Source organism: Silurus meridionalis, chromosome 28 (genome assembly GCF_014805685.1).
Source record: "Silurus meridionalis isolate SWU-2019-XX chromosome 28, ASM1480568v1, whole genome shotgun sequence".
Lineage (NCBI taxonomy): Eukaryota > Metazoa > Chordata > Actinopteri > Siluriformes > Siluridae > Silurus > Silurus meridionalis.
In genome coordinates, this window is record NC_060911.1 from 13,327,523 (window position 1) to 13,352,398 (window position 24,876).

At 38.4% G+C, this 24,876-nt stretch overlaps 1 protein-coding gene and 1 long non-coding RNA gene across 2 annotated transcripts in view; one reads left to right on the forward strand and one right to left on the reverse strand.

The window, feature by feature from the left end:
- The window catches only part of fbxo41 (F-box protein 41), a 42,425-nt gene extending 23,187 nt beyond the window's left edge, over positions 1 to 19,238 (reverse strand). The window contains exons 1-3 of the mRNA XM_046843286.1: positions 19,091 to 19,238; positions 8,612 to 9,482; positions 1,852 to 2,059 (exon numbers count right to left, since the gene is read on the reverse strand). Coding sequence (XP_046699242.1) covers positions 1,852 to 2,059; positions 8,612 to 9,270 — 867 coding nt within the window. The 5' untranslated portion in view covers positions 9,271 to 9,482; positions 19,091 to 19,238. The remainder of the gene's footprint in view (positions 1 to 1,851; positions 2,060 to 8,611; positions 9,483 to 19,090) is intronic.
- A 212-nt stretch (positions 19,239 to 19,450) lies between these two features.
- On the forward strand, positions 19,451 to 24,431 carry LOC124381548. The gene is made up of 3 exons (XR_006924867.1): positions 19,451 to 19,563; positions 24,058 to 24,149; positions 24,269 to 24,431. It is a non-coding gene; the product is annotated as an uncharacterized LOC124381548 (long non-coding RNA).
- Positions 24,432 to 24,876: the final 445 nt, after the last annotated feature.

Below are 24,876 nucleotides of genomic sequence, written 5' to 3' on the forward strand. Positions count from 1 at the left end.
CAAAGCCTGTATCATATTAGCTACCTAACGTGGCACCAAAGCCTGTATCATATTAGCTACCTAACATAGCACCACAGCCTGTATCATATTAGCTACCTAACATAGCACCAAAGCCTGTATCAGATTAGCTACCTAACATAGCACCACAGCCTGTATCAGATTAGCTACCTCACTTAGCACCAAGCCCTGTATCAGATTAGCTACCTAGCATAGCACCACAGCCTGTATCAGATTAGCTACTGCATTTAGCACCACAGACTGTATCAGATTAGCTACCTCACTTCACAGGTAACTTTCTAGCATTTTTTGCTGATCATACTAATCAGACTTTTCCCATGCAAGGAAATGTTAGTTAGGACTATATTTCTGAAGGTCTGTGCTACATGTTTCATGCTAGCTTCCTTTTACTTTTCCCTGCTACAGAATATTCTCTCAGGCCTCCTCCTCTTCATCTTCCTCCCCGTGTTTTACTTCGACTCTGTTCCAGATCCCAGCGTGGCCTCCGCTGAATGCTGATTCCTTTATCATGTTGAAGGAGGAATATAGGTCACTGCCATTTCGGCGCACTCCGACTGCGAGTCAGGCCTATGCTACTCTAACGCCTTTCCCAAGTGGATGCTAACAAAGCTTTAGTGAGACAGGCTTGGTTTGAATGTCTTCACTGTCTGGCTGACCGCTGGGACATGATTCTTTGTGGCGGCCATTTTTGAAAACCAGATGCTAGAAAATGTTGTGTTGTTGCAGCAATGCTAACGCTAGCGGGCAAAAACCGCAGAGGAGATGGTCGACGTTACGTGACGTCAGCAACCCCTTTAAACTGTCTGAGATAAATGCAGGAACTATACAAATATTGTTTTACATATTTTATGTATTTATGCATTATTTTTATATATTTTACAATAACTTACAATATAACATACATTGTACTATATATATATATATATATATATATATATATATATATATATATATATATATATATATATATATGTGTGTGTGTGTGTGTGTGTGTGTGTGTGTGTGTGTGTGTATAAAAATTTTTTTTAATGCATTTAATTTTTTTTTCAATAAAAAACAAGTAAAAAATAATAATAAATGACTAATTTTCTCATTAAAAAACTAAATGAACACTAATTTGTTGTTTGTTTGCTACAGTATATCAAAACAAAGAAGTTATAAACATTAGGTATAGTTATAAACATCCCAATAATACTAACAATTTTACTATTAATAATAATAATAATAATAATAATAATAATAATAATTTAATGTTTGAAATACATAGTTTTTTTTAAGATTGTATTAAATATGACTAAAAATCTAAAAATACAGGTGCATTTACTATATCAACACTTAACAACAACAAATTAATTAATTAATTGCAAGTTTAATTTAGAATATTTTTACATCATTTTTTAGTGGAAAAAGAATAAAAATAAGTAAAAATGGTAAAAGCTAAATTCATGCCTCGCCTCTTGGTGATGAAGAAAAAGTGTGTTTTCGGGTCGTTCGTACCTCCCGTTAGTGCGACGTCTCAAGAGAAAGAGTCTGAATGTTTCAAATCTGAATGAATGATTTGACCTTCATCACCAGTATAAGATTATTTTTTTCATCGATCTAAAGAGGGTGTAGGTCACAGCAAAGTCAAATGTCTAAAATACATTCTGTTGAGAAGAAGGATTCAACTTGAGGAGGTCATCAATCAATCCTCAAATACCTCTAATAAGTCTTTTCAACTTTAGAAACTTTTTAGGAGATGAACAGATCAGAACTTGTTCAAAATAATACCTATAATCAGAGCAAGAATGAACCCTCATTCAGAAACCTAATCTTGAAGGTTTTTCGGTTTACCTGTCGGCCGTTGGATTTGGACGCCTGCAGGCTGCAGTGACCCAGGCTCCCGTTCGGCGTGGTTCCACAGCTGCTGATGATCTGGAGCTGTTTCTCGGCTCGGTCTGCTCGCTCAAGAAGCTCCTCGATGAACTGCTGCAGACGCACTTTGGCGCTGGCTTCGCGTGCTGCCGTGTCCTGCAGGAACTGGTCGATCTGAGCCACCTCCCTGCAGATATGCAGCACAGCATGTCGGTGAGCTGAGGACATGGCAACCTCGAACCGCTTCCTCGCGTCATCGTCCCCATGCATCTTTAATTCCTCCGTCCCAGATTGTCATATCGCTCTAGTTTGAGCATATTCGCGTTTACACCCACTACTCATGACAGTGACCATCAGGGAACACTTAACACACTTACAAAGGGAGTTTGTGGACACCTGACCACCTTTTTGAACATCCTATTCCACATTTAGTCCCCATTTGCTAGTATAATAACCTCCACTCTTTTGGGAAGCGGTCGCAGCCCATGCATTTCACCCTCAGACCTTCAGAGGTGTCCTACCTGGAACAATCCACCTCTTAATAATATCATTATGACGCCATGTCTGCGGAAACCATCAGTATTATAAAGAAACGCAGTAAACCAGAGCATTGCATCACAGACAGGAATCTCATACAGTGAGAATGAATGTCGTTACCAAAGCAAGAAACCCAATATGGACAATAAACACGTCTCCTTTCACTGGAGCCGCAACTGCACCCCCATCATTGTGGAATAAAGAAACAGCTATTAAATCCACACCAATACATTTGTTTGCAACAAATGCGGCTTGTGAACTCTGACTAGTGTGCGCTCTGACCGTCCAATCAAAAGACATGAAAATGTTGACGCTATTGGACTATTAATTTTTTACCTTAACCTTTTTTTTGGGTTTAAAAGAGCATCACATCCTTATCCCTTAATGAACTAAACCACAGACGCTCGTTCTTGCCATGTCTGAGTTCGGCACATCCCTGACTAAAAGAGGACAGAGATATGGAATCGTTTCTGTTTTCTCTTTCTCTCTGTGCTCTCGTCTTTTTTTTTTTTTTTTTTTTTATCCTTGTGCGCTTGTTTGTGCGAAGTGGCATTCTACAAAACCCCGGAGACGCACCGCCTCTGTTATCTCTGTTGAGGAGATGTATCTGCTTAGAATCAGCTCGCTGTGCTGCTGTTTACAACCAGCGGTTCCTGCGCACACACACACACACACACACACACACACACACACACACACACACACACACACACACACACACGCACACAATCTGTATTTTCTGACCGACTAACTCAGACCATGATGGTCATTGTTTTATTAAAAATCCTATTCCACATTGAGTCTACATTTGCTGCTATAATAAGCTCCACTCTTCTGGGGAGATGTTCCACTAGATTCTAGAGCGATTTGTGCTCATTTAACCACTTCAATCAAGTTAATAAAGTTAAACCCACGTTAATAAAGTCAAGTGCTGATGTAGGTGAGGTGAGAAGACCTAAGCTGATGTTTGAATTAATCCCAAAGATGTTCAACAGGGTTAGAGATCTATAGCAGGGGATCTTCCATATCTTCCAACCCATGGAATTCATATCTTCATGGAGCTGGCTTTGTGCATTCAGGAATAGGTCCAAAGGCATCTTATACAATTGTGTACCTCCAACATTGTTTTCAGTTTTGATAAAAAGCACATATGGCTGGAAAAGGCAGGTGTCCCAATACTTTTGCCACATTGCGTATTTAAAAAAAGGAAATTCAATTTTGACTTCTGATTGGTCATTTTTATTCCATTACAGTTTTACTGGGGATTTGAAACCAAGGCAAATCATGTGTTTTTGTGCAAATTCTACATTTACGGTTAATGGAAAAGTGTAACGACTGTTTTTCCTCACAACGTCCAGCTTTTCTTAAAAAGACTGTAAATGTCCTTTTAAGTGTATCTGCGTTTAAATCGATTTCTTCTTCTCAGTCGGTTATTGTGAAATGAAAAAACAGCTATTAAATCCACACGGATATATTTGAGCTTGTGCAGTTTGCTACAGATGCATTTTTGCGAATCTCTGATTTGTGCGCTTTGGCAATCCAATCAAATCATGTGAAAATGACAGTGATGTTATTGGACACCTGCTAGAGGGCCCCAGAGTAAGCAATTCGCAATCTGAATGGTTAAAGCAACAGCCGTCAAGCAACATGGATTGAGAACTTCCAAGAAGCCAAGTTCTTCATTTCTGCTGTCCTTATGGCATTAGGAATAATTAAATATAATAATAATAATAATAATAATAATAATAATAATAATAATTAGACAATTGGGAATAGTTTTATAAATATTCATGGACATGAATAGATTAAAACGTAATTCAGTGATTCAGAAGAGAAGGCCTTATAATTGATCCCAGACTTTCTGAAGATCCCGATTACTATTAAACTCTAAATGTTCTGAAAATGTTCATTATCTGTACGTGTGCCTTCGACTGTAATAACGTTAATTCCAGGCAAGAGGAGGCGAAGATCTGCTGCATTTAGACTGTTAGAAGAATAAAAAAAAAGAAGAAGAAAAAAAAAACTCCCACACATTCTCACATATAAGTGAGAATGGCAAAACAATCCTACCTGGCAGTGTGTGTGTGTGTGTGTGTGTGTGTGTGTGTGTGTGTGTGTGTTTGTGTTTATGTGAGATGCTGTTATGTGTGTGAACTTGTGGAGAAATACAGATTTAAGCTTTCATTTTATTTTCTCTTTAGGCCTGTGTGTGTGTGTGTGTGTGTGTGTGTGTGTGTGTGTGTGTGTGTGTGTGTGTTGTGTGCTCCTGCCTGTAGGTTTTCTTGCCTCCATGTCACAGTTGAACAGATCAGAGTCTAAACAGATCTGTCACAATGGGTGATGCCGAGTACATGACATCAAATGTGTTTCTGGCTCTCTGCCTTTCTCTCTCTCTCTCTCTCTCTCACACACACACACACACACACACACACGCAGGTATTTGGGTTTATTTGCAACCTACCAAGCACTTCTTATGAGAACAAAAAAGAATCCTAGAACCGAATTCTAACTTCAACACTGATCTCGACCCTATTGAAGACCTTTGTGATGAATGTGAATGCTGACTGCACCCCAGGCCTCGTCACCTCACCTACATCAGTACCTGACTTCACTAACACCCTTAAAGCTGAATTAATCTCCACAAAATCTAGTAGAACATCTTAAAAGAGTGGTGCTTATGAAAATGAGGACTAAATGTGGAATAGTAAGTTTAGAAAGCACATAATATATACTAATCTATATATATATATATATATATATATATATATATATATATATATATATATACACAGTATATATGCAGCTCTACCTCTGCCATGTTAATCTGTATTCTATGTGACTCTCAGGACACGCCTCGGTCTCCGAGGTTTATCGAGGAGAAATCAATCTACGTAGAACATATTGGTCACAAATTTTCAGTCACTTTCTAAATAATAAAAGTATAGCGCATCTACTATTATTATATAAAAGAAATCCCAAATATGTTAAAAACAATGTATCACCATACAAAAGACAACTTGCATCTGATACACTTTTTTTTATTATTGAACAGCTGTTGATATTTAGAGACATATTTAATTTGTCATTAATATGCACACATTTAATTAAATCATAATTGATTGAAAGAATGATAATTGAAAATTCTCTGTGGAAAATATCAGCTAATGCATTTGATCAAATAACCCTGTTTATCCCTGTGTTCATCCATGTTTATCCATTCATATAGTTTAAATGATTGAGTCCAGATTTTATGAGGTGTGACCTTGGGGAACGTGGAAGTGAAAGCATAACACCTGTTTTACCCTGAACCATATCCTTATATTTGGCCCAACATTAATTATTTTCAGTTAGCCAGCAGTCTTAGCATCTAAATGGAAGAGGATGTTCAAAAAGCATAGCATTACGGAACAAAGAAAATTTGCAATTCAGCAAAGAAATTCAGAAACTCCAGCATGCCAACAAGGCTTTTTTTTCCCCCGATCAGCCCAAACACAATGGACTGAACGCCTGGCACTTTTACACAACCTGCTCCAATTAGATGCATGAAAAAGGAAGAATGAAGGATGAACAAAAAGCTAGCAGGGTTTCGGTCAAAGTAATAACAGTGGTGGCGGAGTCTGTTAGCAAAACACAGTCCCCCCAGAGTCGGTAGGCTAATTAGAGGCGAGACGGAAAGGACGAGAGGGAATAAAGTAGGGAGAGGAATGGAGCTGGCAGCGATTAGAAAAATGGAAAGCACACAGGGTGAATGAGCTGTATTTGTGTTCCTGTGTGTGTATGGGTGGTGATGTACTGCACGCTGCTAAAAGAACGGCGTGATTATTAACGTACTTCTGTTGGAATAAGATCTTATGCAGAACGTATGGTGAAATGACGTTTTTTGTGCTATTTTAGACCCGAGGGATAAAACTAAAAAGAAAAACGATCTATTGAGAAAAAAAACAAAATAATCGACAACAGGGTGGTGTGATTGTGGTTATTGAGTGGGGTTTGTTTTCTACCACACAACCTAATACAATTTTATTTGCCAAAGAATGACCTGTTCTTTTGGTTTTATCCGTTTGAGGTTATATTATGTGATGTATGTTATACATACATTCAGTGGCAAGCCATAAGGGTCAAAAAGGCCTTCTCTTTTGGCCTAAACAGAATTAGAATCATTGACTTACGTTTTAATATATTTTTGTCCATTAATATTGATTCAATAATTCCCAAAAGTCTATTCTCTTCATTTCATACATTTACACCGAGTGTAAGTTTAGGTTTGAGTTTCTATCCAGTCAGATTTCAGCTGTCACATTACATGTTGCTGGGGTTAAAAACTGCTGTTGTTTATCAATGTGAATACTGCAGCCGTCCTCTAATTTAAATTCATGTTGCCATAAAGCTGCTGCTTTAACCAATCAAATTGCGGCTTTCTTACTACTGGGCCATTGAGCAGGCATACATTAACAAAAGAATTCACATCCTTTGATTAATAGCTGTTTAATCATTTCACAGTGGCTGACAGATGAAAAGAAATATATTTCTTCGCAGATACACTTACAAGGACGTTTACAAGACTTTTGGCCAAAACGATTTCTACTTTTGCGTTTCTTTCCTGTAAAAATTGCATGAAATCACACAATTCGAATCTCAGGGAAATAGTATTGAACTGGGAAAATACACAAAAATGACCACACCAGAAGCTCACAATCAGAGCTTTTCTCCTTAAAACCATTAGCATTAGCATGAGCATTAGACATGGAGCAGCTGCAGAACTGGAGGAATTAGCATGCTAAATCTGCTGCATCATCATCGCATTCACACCAGCTGAAGTGAGAAAGAAATCGAATCTCAATATCGTCCCAAATGAATTGGAACGCTGCCACAAGAGGACTTGTGGTGTGACTGTACTTCAGTGTGAGTCCCACATGGCTAGCAAGTGCACCACATGACCCTTGAGGGAGCTTCAGCACTACTACAGACCTCACAATGATGTACGATAAACCTCGCTTCTAAAACCCCATGTACCCCAGACCTTGTCATGTCACCCACATCAGTACCTGAGTTACTAATGCCTACTAATGCCCTTGTGGATAAATTAATATCACACAAATCTCCACCACAAGAACAAAACAAAACTCTAGTGGAACATCTTCCCAGAAGAGTGGAGGTTACTATCTTTCTACAAAGCTCTCAAGCACCAATACATAATGCTTTAAACACAAATGCCCTTTGTTTAATGAGGTTAGAACAGGATTGTGCAACATTGGACCAATGTCTGCAGTCAAATGTCAAGTGGAAATGGCAGACTTAATTTTTCTTGCCCAGGTGCATAATAGAATATACTGGCTTTGTGTACTGTCTCGTTTTCAGACATAAGCATTCAAGCCCACATAATGTACGTAAAGATTTCTGATGTCTAGCTCAATTGTTGTATTTTACACATATTAATAAGGACGGAGACTCTAAACATATTGTACATACAAAACCCCCAAAAACCTGAACTGCAAAGTGTATCTTCATTGGATGGATGGAACTGATTGCCCTGCAAAATGCCTTCAGGATGCAGTGGACTTTATTAAACCCAAGCAAATTTCATTGTAACAGCTTTGGCTTGAAGTTCATGGTTTGGTCAGGTGCAAATTAGACTGCATTAAAAGTCTGCAAGCAAAAATGAAACCCCAAAGTATTTTCTCTTATAGCACCAGCAAGCCTCAGGCTTCCAAGTTGCCATAGTGTATTTATGGACATTATGTGTGTCAACCATATATATGTATGGACAAACATATTAGGACACCCCAGTTTTTTAGCCAAATGTCGCTATATTATTGCCAAACTGTTTGGCCACTTCAACTTAAACTAGGACACCCAAAACTGTTACAGTAGGACAGTGCTCTTGTACACAAAGCCAGCTCCATTAATATATGGTTTATATAGGTTGGAGTAAAACACCTTAAGTGGAATTCTATAGAGCTCTGTCCTCAAGCCTACCAAAACACCTTTGGGATCAACTGAAGCTCAGACTGCACTTAAGGCCTCCTCGCCTCAACCTATATCACCTCACTTAAATCTCCACAAGCACACTCAAAAATCTAGTGGAATCACATATAGGGGACTAAATTCTAGAGGAATGCAATGGTCAGTTGTCCACAAACATTTGTCATAAAAGTATAAACACCAAAGCTGCACGAACACAACAAATTATTCAAGAACTTACTGCTGTTTGTGCGTGAGCTCCTGCTCCTTGTTGACCAAGTCTTGCTTGAGACTGGCTAGCATCTCCACCGACACGTCGACCTGGCGTGACAGCTCTGAGGCCTTGTCCTCCAGCTCCTGCTTCTCCTGACTAAGCCTTTCACTCTCCATCTTGGCCTTCTCCAGTTCTGAACTCTTCCTCTCCAGTTCGGTCTGCAGGCGCCCCACACGTGCTGCGATCTTCTGCTCCACTTCTTCTGACAGCTTCTCCAGTCTCTCGTCTAGCTCCAGCCTTTCGAAGGCTCTAGCCCGAAGGCGTGCCAGGCCTTCCTCGTAAGCAGCTTCCATGGCACTGGGGTCTATTGAGCTCATGGCTTTCTTCACCAGGATTTCTCCCAGTGGGAACTCCACATTGGGAAGGTAGCGGGCGCCGGCGGATGATGTTGTGGCAAGTCCGAGTTCATCACCCGAGCAAGGGAAGCGGGATTCGGCAGCCAGGGCGCTGTCGGCCACCAGAGGGAGCAGGGCGGTAGCGTCACATACGCTGTTGGACTTGGAAAGCACGTACAGAGTCTCGTAGGTGTGATTGTACTCCAGGTGTGCACGCAGTGATGACAGGCTCCGGAAACGTTTGTGCTCCCCGCAGCGAGGGCAGCGATACGGCAGGTCCAGAGAGGCCATGCCAAGTTCAGGCCACTGGGCGCCGCCTTGAACAGGCTGGGCACCAGAGACCTCTACTCATCTTAGGTTCATGGAGGATACTGGAGTTCAACCACATGCTGGAAAAACACATTTTACCTTCGGATTTTTGACACAATGCTGATGATACACTCTTATAGTTTGGGTCCTGGTTGCTTTTGATGTATTTTCTTACACATCCTTTGCATTCAAACCTAGGAGAAAAAACATACAATATTAGCACAAATGAATTTGAAAATAAAACACAACAAGAAAGGATTCGGAGTCAGATATCTTTGGGATATTAAACCGCTTGTGACACTTTCCAACAAATAAGACTGATATGTTTTTGTGCAGATTTTTCTCCGTTTTTGCCTTCCATCCACACCAAGATAGCATTTCAAGTCAACGAAAATGTAGCTTTTTTAAAATGTTCTCCAAAATTAATAAATTTGAATATGCCACGATGTTTCAAAGAGCCAGACAGTAAATAAACGCCAGGCGGAAATGACGTGGGTTGAATTGTCTTATGTTTAGCTTGTGCATGCAGTTCAGATGTTTTAGTATGGATGAGCAATTTTAAGGAAATGACTGAAAACGCAATTGTGGACGCGGCATGTTTTTAGACAAATTTCTCTTTTTTCTCTCCTGAAATTAAAAGAAAAGCTGCTAACACAAACCCCATTTCCAACCATAACCTTAACTTGCAATGGTCCTAAATAATAAAGCTTACGATCTTTTCTGAAGTTTCATCTTCTTCCTATTTTATTTCCTATGACGTTTTTATGAAGTTGAATTGTAGTAGACTGTTGATATTAATTACAGTCCAAATCCATCCTTAAAGTTCATAAATTGCTCAGTAACTTCAGGGATCTTTGGGCTATTGAGCTAGATCCATCACCATCTGCACAGAGTGGTCTCCAATTAAAGAGAACTCCATCAGATGTAGGGGGTAAGGATAAATTGGATAGATCTTTACCAATCATTTCCCTTATTCCCCTGCCTCCTGGTTCCACTCAAAAGTCTTGATTGGGGGACCAGGCTACCCCAAAACCTTCCAAACACTAGCCCTGGTAGGTTCTTTCTACTTTTTATGGTAGCACAGTCACTTTTAATGTCTATAGGTTAAGTGCATGGTCTGCATTCGCAAATAAATCTTCTTATATAACTTGAATTTGAGTTTGTATATATGGGACTATATTAAACAACTCCTCATCACGCACATATAATCTTCTGTTTGCAATGGCATTAATCAATTTATTTAACAACAAACCAGCCAGACAAGGATGGTCTACTCTCACTGGCTCAATGGGAGGTTAAGTATGCCATCAATCAAACGCTCTTCAAGGTTACCATGATTAAAATCCCCTTGGTGGCCTATATAACGATCAAATCTGTCAAGAAGGTTCATACTAAGACAATATAGATGTGACCCTGAACCACTTAAAGCTTTTATGCAGATTTCCTCCAGAGAAAAATGCAGAGTTCACCCTCAAATTACCACCAATATGAATATGAATGATTTTTGGATCATTTGCAGTGGACGAATAGCGTTCAGTGGAAGAACTTCCAGCAGAAAGTTGCAGTAGTCCACTCTCATTTTTAATTTCTGCATGCAACCTTGGGGGTAACCATGGACAGTCTCTGTCCTTTACTTCATGCTAATATGGATTTCTACTTTACAACATTAGTAGAATTTGCCTACAGGCTACACAGGTGCTTGTTCAGTCCCTCATCATCTCAAAATTGGACTACTTCAACATTAAATCCAATATGCAGCCACATGACTTGTTTTCTCCCACACCACCCCGCTGTTACTCTCCAACCACTGGCTTCCTGTAGCTGCTACATCAGCTTTCAAATGCTAATGCTCACTTACAAAGTTAAAAATGGAACAGACCCCTCTACCTAACAGGACTTATCTCACCTCACAATGCACCACGCTACCCACGGTCCTCAACCATTGCCCGTCTAGTCCCACCATCTCTTGTGCAAGGGAGACATGCTTCCTTTCGTCCTTTTTTTATTTAGCAAATTGGCTTTTCAGTTAAGTGAACTTTGGGTTCACTGAAAAAGCTGAAACAGTACAGTCTCCAGTATCACCATAGCAAAGGGGCAGCTTTAAATGCCCAATTACTCCTGTCTTTTCAAAGAATTTATTAAATCTTACCTCAGCCCAGTACCCATACTGAATACTACAGTTACACAATCTGTACAGCACCGATATCAAGAAATATTGAGAAAGCTAAAAAAAACGTCAAACCTGACTGGAATACGAAGAGAAACCCCAAAGGCTAGTGGCCTGCATCTTGTAACATTTGGAAGACTAGAAAATGAAAATAATAATGATTGTATAAGGAAACATTAACATTATCTGCTACTTTTTTAGTAATCTGTTTAGAATTAATGCTTAGGGTTGGTGGGGAGGGGGTTAGAGCTGGGGATAGGGTTAGGGGTTAGGGTTAAGGTAAAGGGTTAGGCTTGGAAGGCTGAAATTATGTTCTGGGTTGAATTTAGGGGTTGGGGTTAGGGATAGGTTTTGGGTTAGTGTTAAGGGTTAAGATTAGGGTTAGAGGGTTAAAGTTAGGGTTATGGTTGGGGTTAGGTTTGAAGGGTTGAAGTTAGGAAATGGATTAGAGGTAAGGGGTTAGGGTTAGAAGGCTTTGGGGTTGGGGTTTGGTGTTATACTCAGTATTTGGTGTTAAAAAAACATGATATGATGAGGTTTGTTGTGGGCAATCCAACAATCTATTATTGCAAGGTATGCGCAAAAATCAAAACCAGGAAAACGGAGTCCAGCAACAAGGTTCGGACATAAATATGAAGCACAAACGAAAACACTATGGGTATAAATCAACCGACTAATCAGGAAGTAATACCACCCAAATATCTTGCGAAAAGATTTGAACACAACGTGTAAGCAACCAGACAAATGGTAGTGGTAGAAATAAAGCCAAAACAGAAACCAGAGCAAAGGCATATTAGCAAAGCCCACATATACACAGTGCTATGGAAACCATAATGCACATTTCAAAAATAGTAATTCTTATAATTATGGCTTCAGGGGAATAAGAATTTATTTAACTTTTTGCCCATCTGCTATAAATATCCCATTTTTGGTAGCTTCTGCCAACCCAAAAAAAAAAAATCAGAAAAGTTTTGACCTCCAAATGTGCTTTAGGATGTAAAATACAAAAACTATATGGGCAAAAGATAATGGACACCTAAAAATAAGATTCTATGTGCTATCTGAACATCCCATTTCACATTGGTGCCCATTTGCTCTTATAATAACCTCCACCTTTCTCTTCTGGGAAGATGTTCCACCAGATGTTGGAGTGTGTTTGTGGAGATTTTGGAGATTCATTCAGCCGCAAAAATGTTAGTAAAGTCAGGTAGGCAATGTGAGGATGCCTCGGTTGCTGTCCACATTCGTCCCAAAGATGTTTGGGTTTGAACTCCATAGCACGAGGAGTCCTGATACTTTTGTCTTTATATTGGATGTTAAGGAAATCCGTTCTCCTGGCGTGACTAAGAGCAGCCTGCTGCGCAAGCAGACACACATAGCCGACTGTACGTCTGTAATTAATCAAGCTGTTTAAACACTAAACATCTGAACACTGTACAAAGCAAGAAATCAACTGACACTCACCCACACAGAAAACAAACATCTACAAAACATGGCACCTGCCCCACCCAGATTCATGATTTCCATCCTAAAACCTGAAATTTCAACAATGAAAGCCCTCATGAGAAGAATGCGCCTCTAAGGACACTCTTTCTTTAAAAAAAAAAAACAAGGCCATATTGGACACTGTCGAGGGCCAGGATAATGCCAGGTTACCATAGAGACGCTTCATCTCCCATACAAATACATAAACTAGTTAAATCAGAGCACGCGGTACACGCTAATATGCTCATTTACTGCATGTTTTCACATGGACTGTTTAGGACTGATCTTGGTCTTTCATTTGGCCTTGTTGCGGCTCCACAAATCCTTGTCCTTCTCTCAACATCCTTCAAAATATTAATCTGAGCCTGGGAACGAAAGTCTTGACATTCTGAAATGGCTGAATATTTTCCTGCTTCTTACGTGAGTAAAGTAAAGATACGAGACAAGAGGATGGTTTCCAGATAAAGGTCTCTGAGGAAACTAAGGGTTTGGATTTGGACTGTTCTCTCCATAAAATCTCCATCATTGAACAGTTCATGACCTCAACAAGGATGGAACTATAATGAAAGGACATTTGGTGTTGAGGATGAGGTCTGGTTCCTTTCAAGGTTTCTACCTTATTAAGTCTCAAAGAGTTTTTCCTTGCTGCTCTCACCTCGCTCATTAGAGATAAAGAGGGCTATGGTAATAACATTGAATTGGGGACGGAAAAACCAAGAGAAATGATACAAGGTGGTATCAAAAGGTTTCGAGACGAGCTCTGTTTACAAGAAAGGACTTTATTCATCCACATTTCCACACTAATACCTTCAAAATAGTAACCTTGCACAACAATACAGCGCTTCCAGCGTTCCTGGCACTGGAACGTGTCCTGAAATCTTTTTTTTTTCGAAGCACCTTCTAGAGCAGGATCTCTGCAACGGTGTCAAAACGGCAACCTTTGAGCTGGATTTTAATATTTGGAAAGAGCGTGAAGTCCACAGGAGCCAAATCTGATGAGTAGGGTGGGTGCGGAATAGAGATCGTGTGGATCGTTCTCTAAAGGTCATCATTCCCGAACAGTTTCAACATTTTTCGGGGGGTTGAGCTTGTTGTAGATCTTCCTGATCTCTCGTCGTCTTTTATTATTGTTTTTCCGCTCTTGAAGCTGCTCAAAACACCTCGAAGGACCCGTTGCAGCATCGCCGTATGTCAAATGTACGTCACGTCGAACGTCTCTGTTGCAAATTTGCCCAGTTTCACCCAGACTTTTTCATCTTTGCTCTTTGTTCTAACTTCAGTTAGATCATTCATCAGTGATGAAATCGCAGACGTGGTGATCAGAATAACACCAGTTACACCATTAGTCTCAAAACGTTTTGATACCATTACGTACCTTTTGGGGTTTTGTAGTTCCCTTCCACATTCAGTCCTCATTTGCTGTTAAAGATGAGACAAGATGAGACGAGACGAGATCCGCTAATCGGATGAGTCAAATGTGACAGGTTTACGATATGAGTGTGAAAACCGAGAGAAGGTTGAAAAGACAGGACGGTTTTGAAGGACTCGGATATACCGCTAGGTTAATGGTTAATTAGGCCCAAGGGAAAGTGAAGGTAGACTTCACATGAAGCCTCACTTGCTAGCGAGGAAAATGGAGTGCTAATTGTTTAGCATCAGAGCTAATAAAAAAAGGGCAATTATTTTTACAATTTGTAAATGCGTATGCTAAATTCACAGCCTATAATGAAAAAATTAAAAACTATGCAATATTAGCATGGCTAATAATGCATGAGTTCAGTTTGTGATGTCACAAAATATGCGTAGCTGCTTTGGTATGCTAATAAATTAGAGCAACTCAGAGCCTGCAAACTAACTTGCTAACAAAATAGTTTTGATTATTCTGCCAATATCATGACATACTGTATATGTTTGACATCACATTGTATAATTTAAACACCTGTGACCAATCACATTCAATATGCAAATTCTTACCTACAACAACTGAAAGCTTTTTAGCAAAAACCTGCAGGCAAGGCTATCTACCTAGCTAAACCAGCTAATGTCAGAGGTCACTCAAATGGTTGTTATGGTACTTTTACACTCTGATGTCACAAACCAGGTGTCATAACTGCCCAGTAGCTTTTAGCCTTAAACTGCTTCAACCTAAAAATGTTAGTTATTACCTCAACGATCCACAATATTTTTGTCCAAACTAAGCTACATGCTATGTTACGTTGCTTTGATTCGCAAAGGAATTACAGCATCACAACTCAGACATTGCAATCATGTCAATGTTACTTGTTGCTATGCAAATCATTCCGAGTGAACATGGTACCCGGGTAGCAATTATCTTGAGCATCTGCAATTAAGTTAATTTTTTTTAATAGTTTTAATTATTGTAGTAATGATACATTGTGATGTCACACATCTATAAGAACTTTTCAAGGATGACATTTGAAAGCTGACATTTTTAGCTAGCAAACTTCTGAGTAAATAACAAAATGGGTCAAAAATTGTTCTGGTACTTTTACACAGATTTTAAACTAGTGATTTAGATACAATCACAATCAATATGCAAATTATTCATATATGACATTATAGTAACTAGAAACTAGCCATAGAAATTTATCTACCTAACCTGTTTACTGTCAGTAATTAGCACCAAAATCAAAACCGTTTTATTAGTTCTGTATTGTGATGTCACAAAATAGTTTTTGCAGCCTAAACCAATCACATTTGATATGCAAATTATTTAAAAATGACAACACGGTACCCAGAAACTAGCTACAGAACCTGGAAAATAAATTGATTCTACCCTAGTTAATGTAAATTATCACCACAACAATCAAAACTAACTGTTAGTTCCATATTTGTGATGTCCTAAAACTATCTTTCGCTGCCTCCACCAATCACATTTGATTATGCAAAACAACCCACTAGATAATCCAGCTAGAAAAAATGTCAGATGTAAAATTGTGTTATTCCATATATGGATTCCTTTTTTTTTCTTTCTTTAAAAGTGGCAGACAAATTATAGGGGCAACAGCAAGTCACATCCGGATTTCCCAAAAGTTAAACACGATCCCTCATTTTTTCTTCTTTCCTAATGGACTGGGGCTAAAAACAGTGTCTCTGAGGACGGGACTACCGTATCTCCCCATTACACCGGCTCCTATCGATCTCAGGGCTTTTCCATTAAACCAGTTATCTTTCATTATCCACAACTCATGCTCAAACCTCCAGCGCTAACAGAGAACAGTGCTGCGAGCCAAAAATGGGTTGTATTGCCAACTGCACTGTAATTACCCATCGTACAGGGCAAAGGAACCTGAATGGGGCGTAAATATTCGTTTAAAAACAATCAAAATTCTCTGACGATACAGTAACTGCTGTAGTGATCCGAACTGTATGCACTGGAGTTTGTTGATTTATTTGTGAATAAAAAATACATGAAAATTGTTTGAACATTTGGAAATGTTTGTAGGACAAAGTTGGGAAGATGTCCAACACTATTTTAAACCATAATTTGGAAGAGATAGAAGCCATAGATAGAGGTGGAAGGGGCGGTGCCAAAATTATGCAACAAAAAGGGGTGGGGATTATGTCAATTAAACAAGAAGCCATTTACAGACAATTTATTTGTTTCTCTTTACAAAAGTTGGAGGCACACAATTGGATAGGACGTCAGATAGCTAGCATCAACTTTGCTTGAACTGGGAGACCCAAACGTCCATGAAGAGATGCAACGTGTTAAAGTGAAAAATGTCCTGCTATGTATATCATATGGGGTCAATAGTATGTACATATAATATTGCTAAATTAGCTTATTTTGGGGCAATATTTTCGTCTTGTGGTGATCCGTGAGTGTATGAGTGTGTATCTGTTAAAATATTGTAAATAAATGTAGTGTAAAATAACCGATCTGCATTCAGCACCTTGGTCAGCACCGCCATGGGCGGATGTCCAACACTTTTTGTGGATAATAAATAGAGATATCGAATGAAGACGTGGAACGTAAAGTACGCCATATAGTAGAACCTGATAGTAAAATCAATAAAAGATCGTGAAGCAAAAAATGACCAAATATTGCACCGTATAATCAGCAGGCTTTCTCATTAAAGACACCTGAACTTGCAGCGATCAATACGAATTCTACGGATTCGTCTGGTGACACGTTTATCTCGACGCCGTCAGAGACTCGCGTTAAGGAAGGAGAAGTGAGGAATCGAAGGAAATCAAAAAATAGTACCGAGTCACAGGTGAAGTTCATGAGCTTTAGGTGCAGCAGCCACATCATCACATGGAGAGCGAGGGATCGTATATATTATGATAATAAGAGCTACATAGATTCAAGTGCAATGAATAATTGGCAAGAATTGCTCTACTGTAACACGTGAAGGATTTACTAGTTCTTTACCTTGATAGGAACGTAGTGAATGATAGCCAGGAACCTCGTCAATGGTTGGTAATTTCTCATATTAATTTTTTATAATACACTTTATGGACAAACCTTTTGAGACACCTGACATTTCCAAATATATGCAGTTCCTCCACAAATGAAGAGACACACAATTATATAGGATGTCTGTGGATGAAGTAGCATGAAATCCTCCTTTTATTAGAACTAGGACACCCAAACCTGTTCCAGCAAGTGCATAAATCCATAAAGACACATGGGTTGGAAAGGAAGTTCTCTTTCTATAGAGCTTTCCTCTCAACACTTTTGAGCACCATTGGATGAATTGGAACGTTACCCCATCCCAGGCCTCCTCACTTCACCTACACCAATACCTGGCTTTACTAACACCACTGTGGCTGAATGAACAACTCACACAAATCTACATAAAATAGAGTAGAACATCTTCCCAAAAGAGAGTGGAGGTTTTTCTATTCTAATTATTTCTATTATTCTAAGAGCAAATGGGAACTCGATGTGGAATGGGATGTTCATAAAGATGCTCATGGTGTCCACAAACCTTATGGTATAATCCATATAGTGTCAAAATCTAGTCAAGATCTTCCATTCGAGATTTTCTTTTGATGAAGGATGAAGCTATGAATAACAGACTGTGCAAAATTAAATACTACTATTAGACTTTTAGCAATATTAGAGCCCATTGAAACCTGATTGATTGTAGATCGATTGACATCCGATTCGCAGATTAAGTCCGATATGCAAATTAGCTCATTTCTGAGATCGTCAGATTTCTAGGAACATACATGGTTTATGTTAGATAGCACTGCTATTTCCAGCTCAAATAATGTATGGTGTCCATGATAACTGGAAATATCGTAACGAGCAGAAAATCTTGTCACTCTACCTCAAGCTCAATTTTGAAGGTTTTCATAGGAGATCTTTGGACCGATGACCTGAGACGAACTTTATAATGCAGAGGGTTTTCTTTCTTATGAAAACGTCCAATCCGATCGGGATTAGGATATTTCTCCATCTCATGAACAAAGAAATCATGAAGGTAGAAACACATGCTTTTTCAGTTCCTGCATTTAGGGTGCATTTGGATGGGATTGTCCAGAATACACACATATATATTTACTCCCAGGATGCACAAATGACAACAAGGTCAATATAATCTCTTTCATTCTGCACTCCTTATTGGCTACAAAGCCGATGTAACAGATCAGTTTGTGTACACAATTATCAGACCGATACGCCGATACACATCGATTAAATCAGTCAAACCGTGCAGTCACCGACAGTGTGAAGCTGAAGACTCCATCTCACTAAGATGCAAATCACATACTGATTTTTTCCCCTATGTCTGGTCCAAGAGCCTTTGATTCATGCGTTGCAGCCTCAAGCAACCGGACCCTCATCATAATATCCAACCCCTGTGCCTGGTGATGATGATTATGGAAATGATTAGATTATGGTGGTGATGGTTATGCCAGCCAGTTTTGCACCATTTCTCCATCTCTTCTTCCCCCCCTCCCCTTTCCTCTCCTCCGGTGCGGCTCGCGCTCCTCTATAATAATCCCGGTGTACCGGAAAGCGCGCACCGTGGAGGACGCGCATCCAGCGCGCTCTCGGGCGCGTCCATAAGAAAATACGCCATTCTCGGAAAAACAAAAGAAGGGAAATGGGGAAAGGGGGTTAAAAAATAAAACGGGGGTCGGTGACGTTGAGAAAGGGGGTTTTTCTTTTCTCACCTCTGTCGCTCTGTCCTCCCGGTATTTTCCTCCCGTGGAGCCGAAGCCCGTGCGCGCTCCGGTGCGTTGACGTCACGCCGCTGCGCTCTGCAGCAGTGACGCGCAAGAGTTCGTCCCGCAGGGTTGCCAGATCGCGCACCATCCGCTACCCCATTGCTAACCCATTGCACGCGCTTTTCTTTAATTCCCCTTTCTCTCCCTCTTTCTCTCTCCGTTTCGGTTTCATTCACAGTGATTATTCTGCTTCGATTAGACTTGGATGACTGAATCGGAGGTCGTCAATCTGGCAACCCGGCAGCCCAAACGAAACAGTACCGGCCCCTAGGTACGGATTCACGTATGGCATATAACCCGATTATTCGACTCGACTTGATGAGCGCAACACGACTAACGAAGAAAAAAAAAAAAGGAGAGAGAACCCGGAAATTCCTTGCGAAAACCCCTGAGATTGCGGAACGCGCAGCCTGGAATCAGTAAGGAATCGGTTCGTTTTAAACGACTCTTTAAAATGACTAGGGGGGAATCGATTCGCACGTACGGATGACCTGTATTTGCTTCAATGAATCAATCAATCAATCAACCAATCATTCAATCGATCAATCAATGTATTTATTAATATAAAGTAGATTAAAAAAAAAAAAATTAAATAAAAAATAAAAACGAATAGTGTTAAAATGGATCTTAATGGAGAGACTTTAATAAATAATAATACTACTACTACTACTACTACTAATAATAATAATAATAATATGTTATGCTTTTTTTCTGGCCCTGAACATGCATTGCTTTTAAAATGTATTAATGTGTTATTATTATTATTATTATTATTATTATTATGAATATATGGTATGTAGTAGTCCCAAATGTATAAATATTAAGAAATTATTTATAAAATTACATTTAGTGGTATTTAAAATCTATTAGCAATCCCAGTGTTAGATGAGCATATACAATATGTCACTGAGTGGTGAATATTATTTAAGTTTATTTGTATATTATGCATTTATTTTACTTTTGCAAAACTCAGAAGTATTTACAGGTGGAATCCTACATATTGATGACACATCTTTAATAATAATAATACGCATTATATCTCCTGCAGACTGACCTGGAATCTACTTTTTCCCCTCTTTTTGTGCATCATTTTAATTGTGCATATGCTTAATTTTTAGTCCAAGGTCAACGATGCAGGTGTTTAATAATACAAATATATCAACACCATCTGCACAATCTACATCATCCACTGCATACACACAATTCATACCACATACCATCTGTACTACATACCAACTATACCAGTGTGTCCAGTCTTTTCCATAAAGGGCTGGTGTGGGTGCTGGTTTTCATTCCAACCAATCAAGAGCAACACCTGAGAGTCACTAAATATAAAAATCAATATAATAATAAAAAAAAAAAAAAGAATAACAGCACCACCTTGTGGTAAGGATTTAGTAAACATGCACATTAGGCATTCTTCAGAATTTCTTTGGGGTAAATTAGGGATTAAAATTAATTGGAAAATAATAATAATAATAATAATAATAATAATAATAATAATAATAATAATAATAATATGCATTTGTATGAAAACACCATTAGTAATACAAGTTTCTATTTTAAATGTGATAATGATGTATTCCATTAAGTAAAATCAAATCAAATAGCACAAATAATCATCATATATCTTTTATTCAACCTACACCACTGATACAATATACCATCTATATCATCTTCACCTTGTATACCAGCTATACCACCGATACCGCATATACCACATACTATCTACACCATCTATACCTTTTATAAAATATACCATCAATACCGTTATACCATATATCATCAATATAATCTACACCATCTATATTATATATCATCTACTACACCATCTATATCATGTACCAGCTTCACCTGGTATGCCTACACCACTCCTACACCATCTACTCTATACACTCTACAACATCTATTCCATATACCATCCATACTATCTATAGCTTATACCATCCATTCTCTCCACACTATCTCTACATTCTATACTATATACCATCTCTACCTCCTACACCTACATCATTTATTATACTGAACTATCTATACCATATAATACCTCTACCATCTATACTATCTATACCATCTATACTATTCTACACCATATACCACCTCTACCTTCTATACTATCTATACCATATACTATCTATACCACCTATACCTTCTATACTATCTACAATTATATACCACCTATACCACCTCTACCCTCTATACTATCAATGATATATACCACCTATACCACCTATACCTTCTATACTATCTATACCATATACTATCTATACCACCTATACCTTCTATACTATCTATATTATATACCACCTCTACCCTCTATACTATCAATGATATATACCACCTATACCACCTATACCTTCTATACTATCTACACCATATACTATCTACACCACATATACCTTCTATACTATCTATACCACCTATACCTTCTATACTATCTACATTATTTACCACCTATACCATCTCTACCCTCTATACTATCAATGATATATACCACCTATACCACCTATACCTTCTATACTATCTACACCACATATACCTTCTATACTATCTATACCATATACTATCTATACCACCTCTACCCTCTATACTATCAATGATATATACCACCTATACCACCTATACCTTCTATACTATCTACACCACATATACCTTCTATACTATCTATAAAATATACTATCTATACCATATACCACCTCTACCCTCTATACTTCCTATACCATATACCACCTATACCACCTATACCACCCCTACCTTCTATACTATATATACAATATAACAACTATACCACCTCTACCCTCTATACTTCCTATACCATATACCACCTCGACCATTAATACTATCTATACCATATACCACCTCTACTATCTCTACTATATACCGCCTATACCACCTCCAGCCTCTATACTTTCTATACTATCTACACCATATACCACCTATACCACCTATACCTTTTATACTATCTACACCACATATACCTTCTATACTATCTATAACATATACTATCTATACTATATACCGCCTATACCACCTCCAGCCTCTATACTTTCTATACTATCTACACCATATACCACCCATACCACCTATACCTTTTATACTATCTACACCACATATACCTTCTATACTATCTATAACATATACTATCTATACTATATACCGCCTATACCACCTCCAGCCTCTATACTTTCTATACTATCTACACCATATACCGCCTATACCACCCTTACCTTCTATACTATATATACCATATAACACCTATACCACCTCTATCCTCTATACTTCCTATACCATATACCACCTCGACCATCTATACTATCTATACCATATACAACCTCGACCATCTATACTATCTATACCATATACCACCTCGACCATCTATACTATCTATACCATATACCACTTTTACTATCTATACATCTACTTTATATAATATATATACTATGTACACCATCTAATTATGTACACCATATGCATAAGCTCTACCATATACTATCTATACCATATCATATACCATATCATATACACCATACACCACCCACACCCTCCCCACTACCTATACTATCTATACCATATACCACCTAAACACTATACCAGACGTGTCAGATCTTTTCCATAAGCCCCTTTTGGAGAAGATTGAAAACCCCTAATCTTCACCATTTACTTTATCTACATATTATGCACCATCTACAGCATTTATTATTTATACCATCTACACTAATTATACCATTTATATAACACCATCTACATTATCTACACCTTCTATACCACATCACATATATATTGCCACTCCTGTGTCAAACCAGACACCTGAAAACGTGACATTCTTCTTTAAATATCATTATTAATCCTGGCTGTGGTCAACGAGGAATTAAATATATATTTAAGGGCAAACATTTTCAGTGTTACAGCTACAGTTTACATTTACCCCATTTCTCCTTTTATGGTAATGAGTTCTTTAACTGCTAGTCCTTTAGTCACAATGTTAGTCATACTTCTCTGGGAAGTCCAGAACAAGCTACACACACACACACACACACACACACACACACACACACACACACACACACACACACGCCCCTCTACATTCTTTATAATTCAGATGTAGCCAAATTGACAGCCATACTATAGCGTAATTACTATCCTCTCAAATGCCTTTGTGCTTTGATTGGCTTCGTTTGAGATGTGCTGCGTTTTTCACTTGCTCTTTATTCACAAACGCTTGGTCTGGATATTATTAGTCGCCTTTTGCTTAGCAATCATAACATGTGACATTTCAACAACGTCGTCATTTCTCTGAAAGAATGCAGTGAGGATGAGCAAGAAAACAAAAAAAAAAGCCTGTGAATGAGATCAGGATTGAGATAGAGATGTGTATGTGTTGACCAGGGGGTGTTGGTGTCATGGGATTGTTTCAGAAATGAATAAAAAGTGCTGCTTTAAAATTGTCAGATTGTTCATGCAGCAAAAAAACCAAAAAAACAAAACAAAACAATGTAGTGAGTTCTCACAAATGTGCGGTACTATTCTTTACCGATAGGGGGCAGCAGATGTTTATATTCATATAATGTATGCAAGTGACTTGCAAGTACATACTAAAGAGTTGATTTTATTGATTTTTTACTAATTATTTGTTTAACTGTACATTAAAACATTGTTGAGAAATTGAAATCTATTAAACAATAACAATATATTTGTTTCATTTTGGATTTTGGGGTTTTAATTTACATAAACATAAAATGACATTTAAAATAAACAAATAAATAAATAAAAATTCTCTGGACTAAAAGATTTTTTTTTTGCACTTTCTTTGCTTCAATTTTGTCCCAGATATCCCTTTAAACATATTTTCAATTCACAGCACAATTTAAATGTCTAAATCCCTTTATCTGTCCACTCACCTTCTACTTTATCAGGAATTCTACTTTATCATCGATGCTCTCATCCAGTGAAAAACATCCATTCAGGAGAATCAGACAGACTGGTTTAAGGTGATAGGATGTCTACGGTAATTGAAATCTCAAAACACCAGAACAACAAAACAAGAGCAATTAATTAATTCATTCATTTATTCATTAAAAAAAAAAAGAATAATTTAATGAATCCTATAACCAATTTCTGCTGTAGATGGTAGATGGCTCAGCTTTGGTCTCAAAAGCATGGATCTATGCCTTGTGAAGACTCATTTGAATCCCATTCAAGATCTATGAAAAGAGTTGGAACTTGCAGCCTGGAGAACCTTTAAAACCTGTAGAGTGATCATGAAGAATGGACCAAACTACACCATATGGACAAAGGTTTGAGGACACCTGAGATTGAAATGTGCATTTTTGAACATCCTAGTCCACATTTCCTGTCCCCCAATCTTCTGGGAAGATGTTCCACTAGATTTTGTAGAGATTTATTTAGCCACAAGGGTGGTAGTAAAGTCAGGTACTGATCGGTGAGGTAAAGAAGTGAGGAGGCCTGTGGTGAAGTTCCAATTCATCCCAAAGGTGTTCAATAATTTAGAGCTTTATAGCAGGAGATCTTCTACTCCAACCCATGGTGGAACATGTTTCGGTTTTCTAGTTTCATTTCCTTATTACACAATTGTTCGCCTTTAAGTTTGTGCTAACATTCTGGAGAAGAACAACATATGGCTGGAACAGTCAGGTGTCCCAATACTTTTGCCCATTATAGTTATAGAAGTCGGTTGTTTGCAGTGATTGCAGTTCAGGATGGTGGTGTGTGGT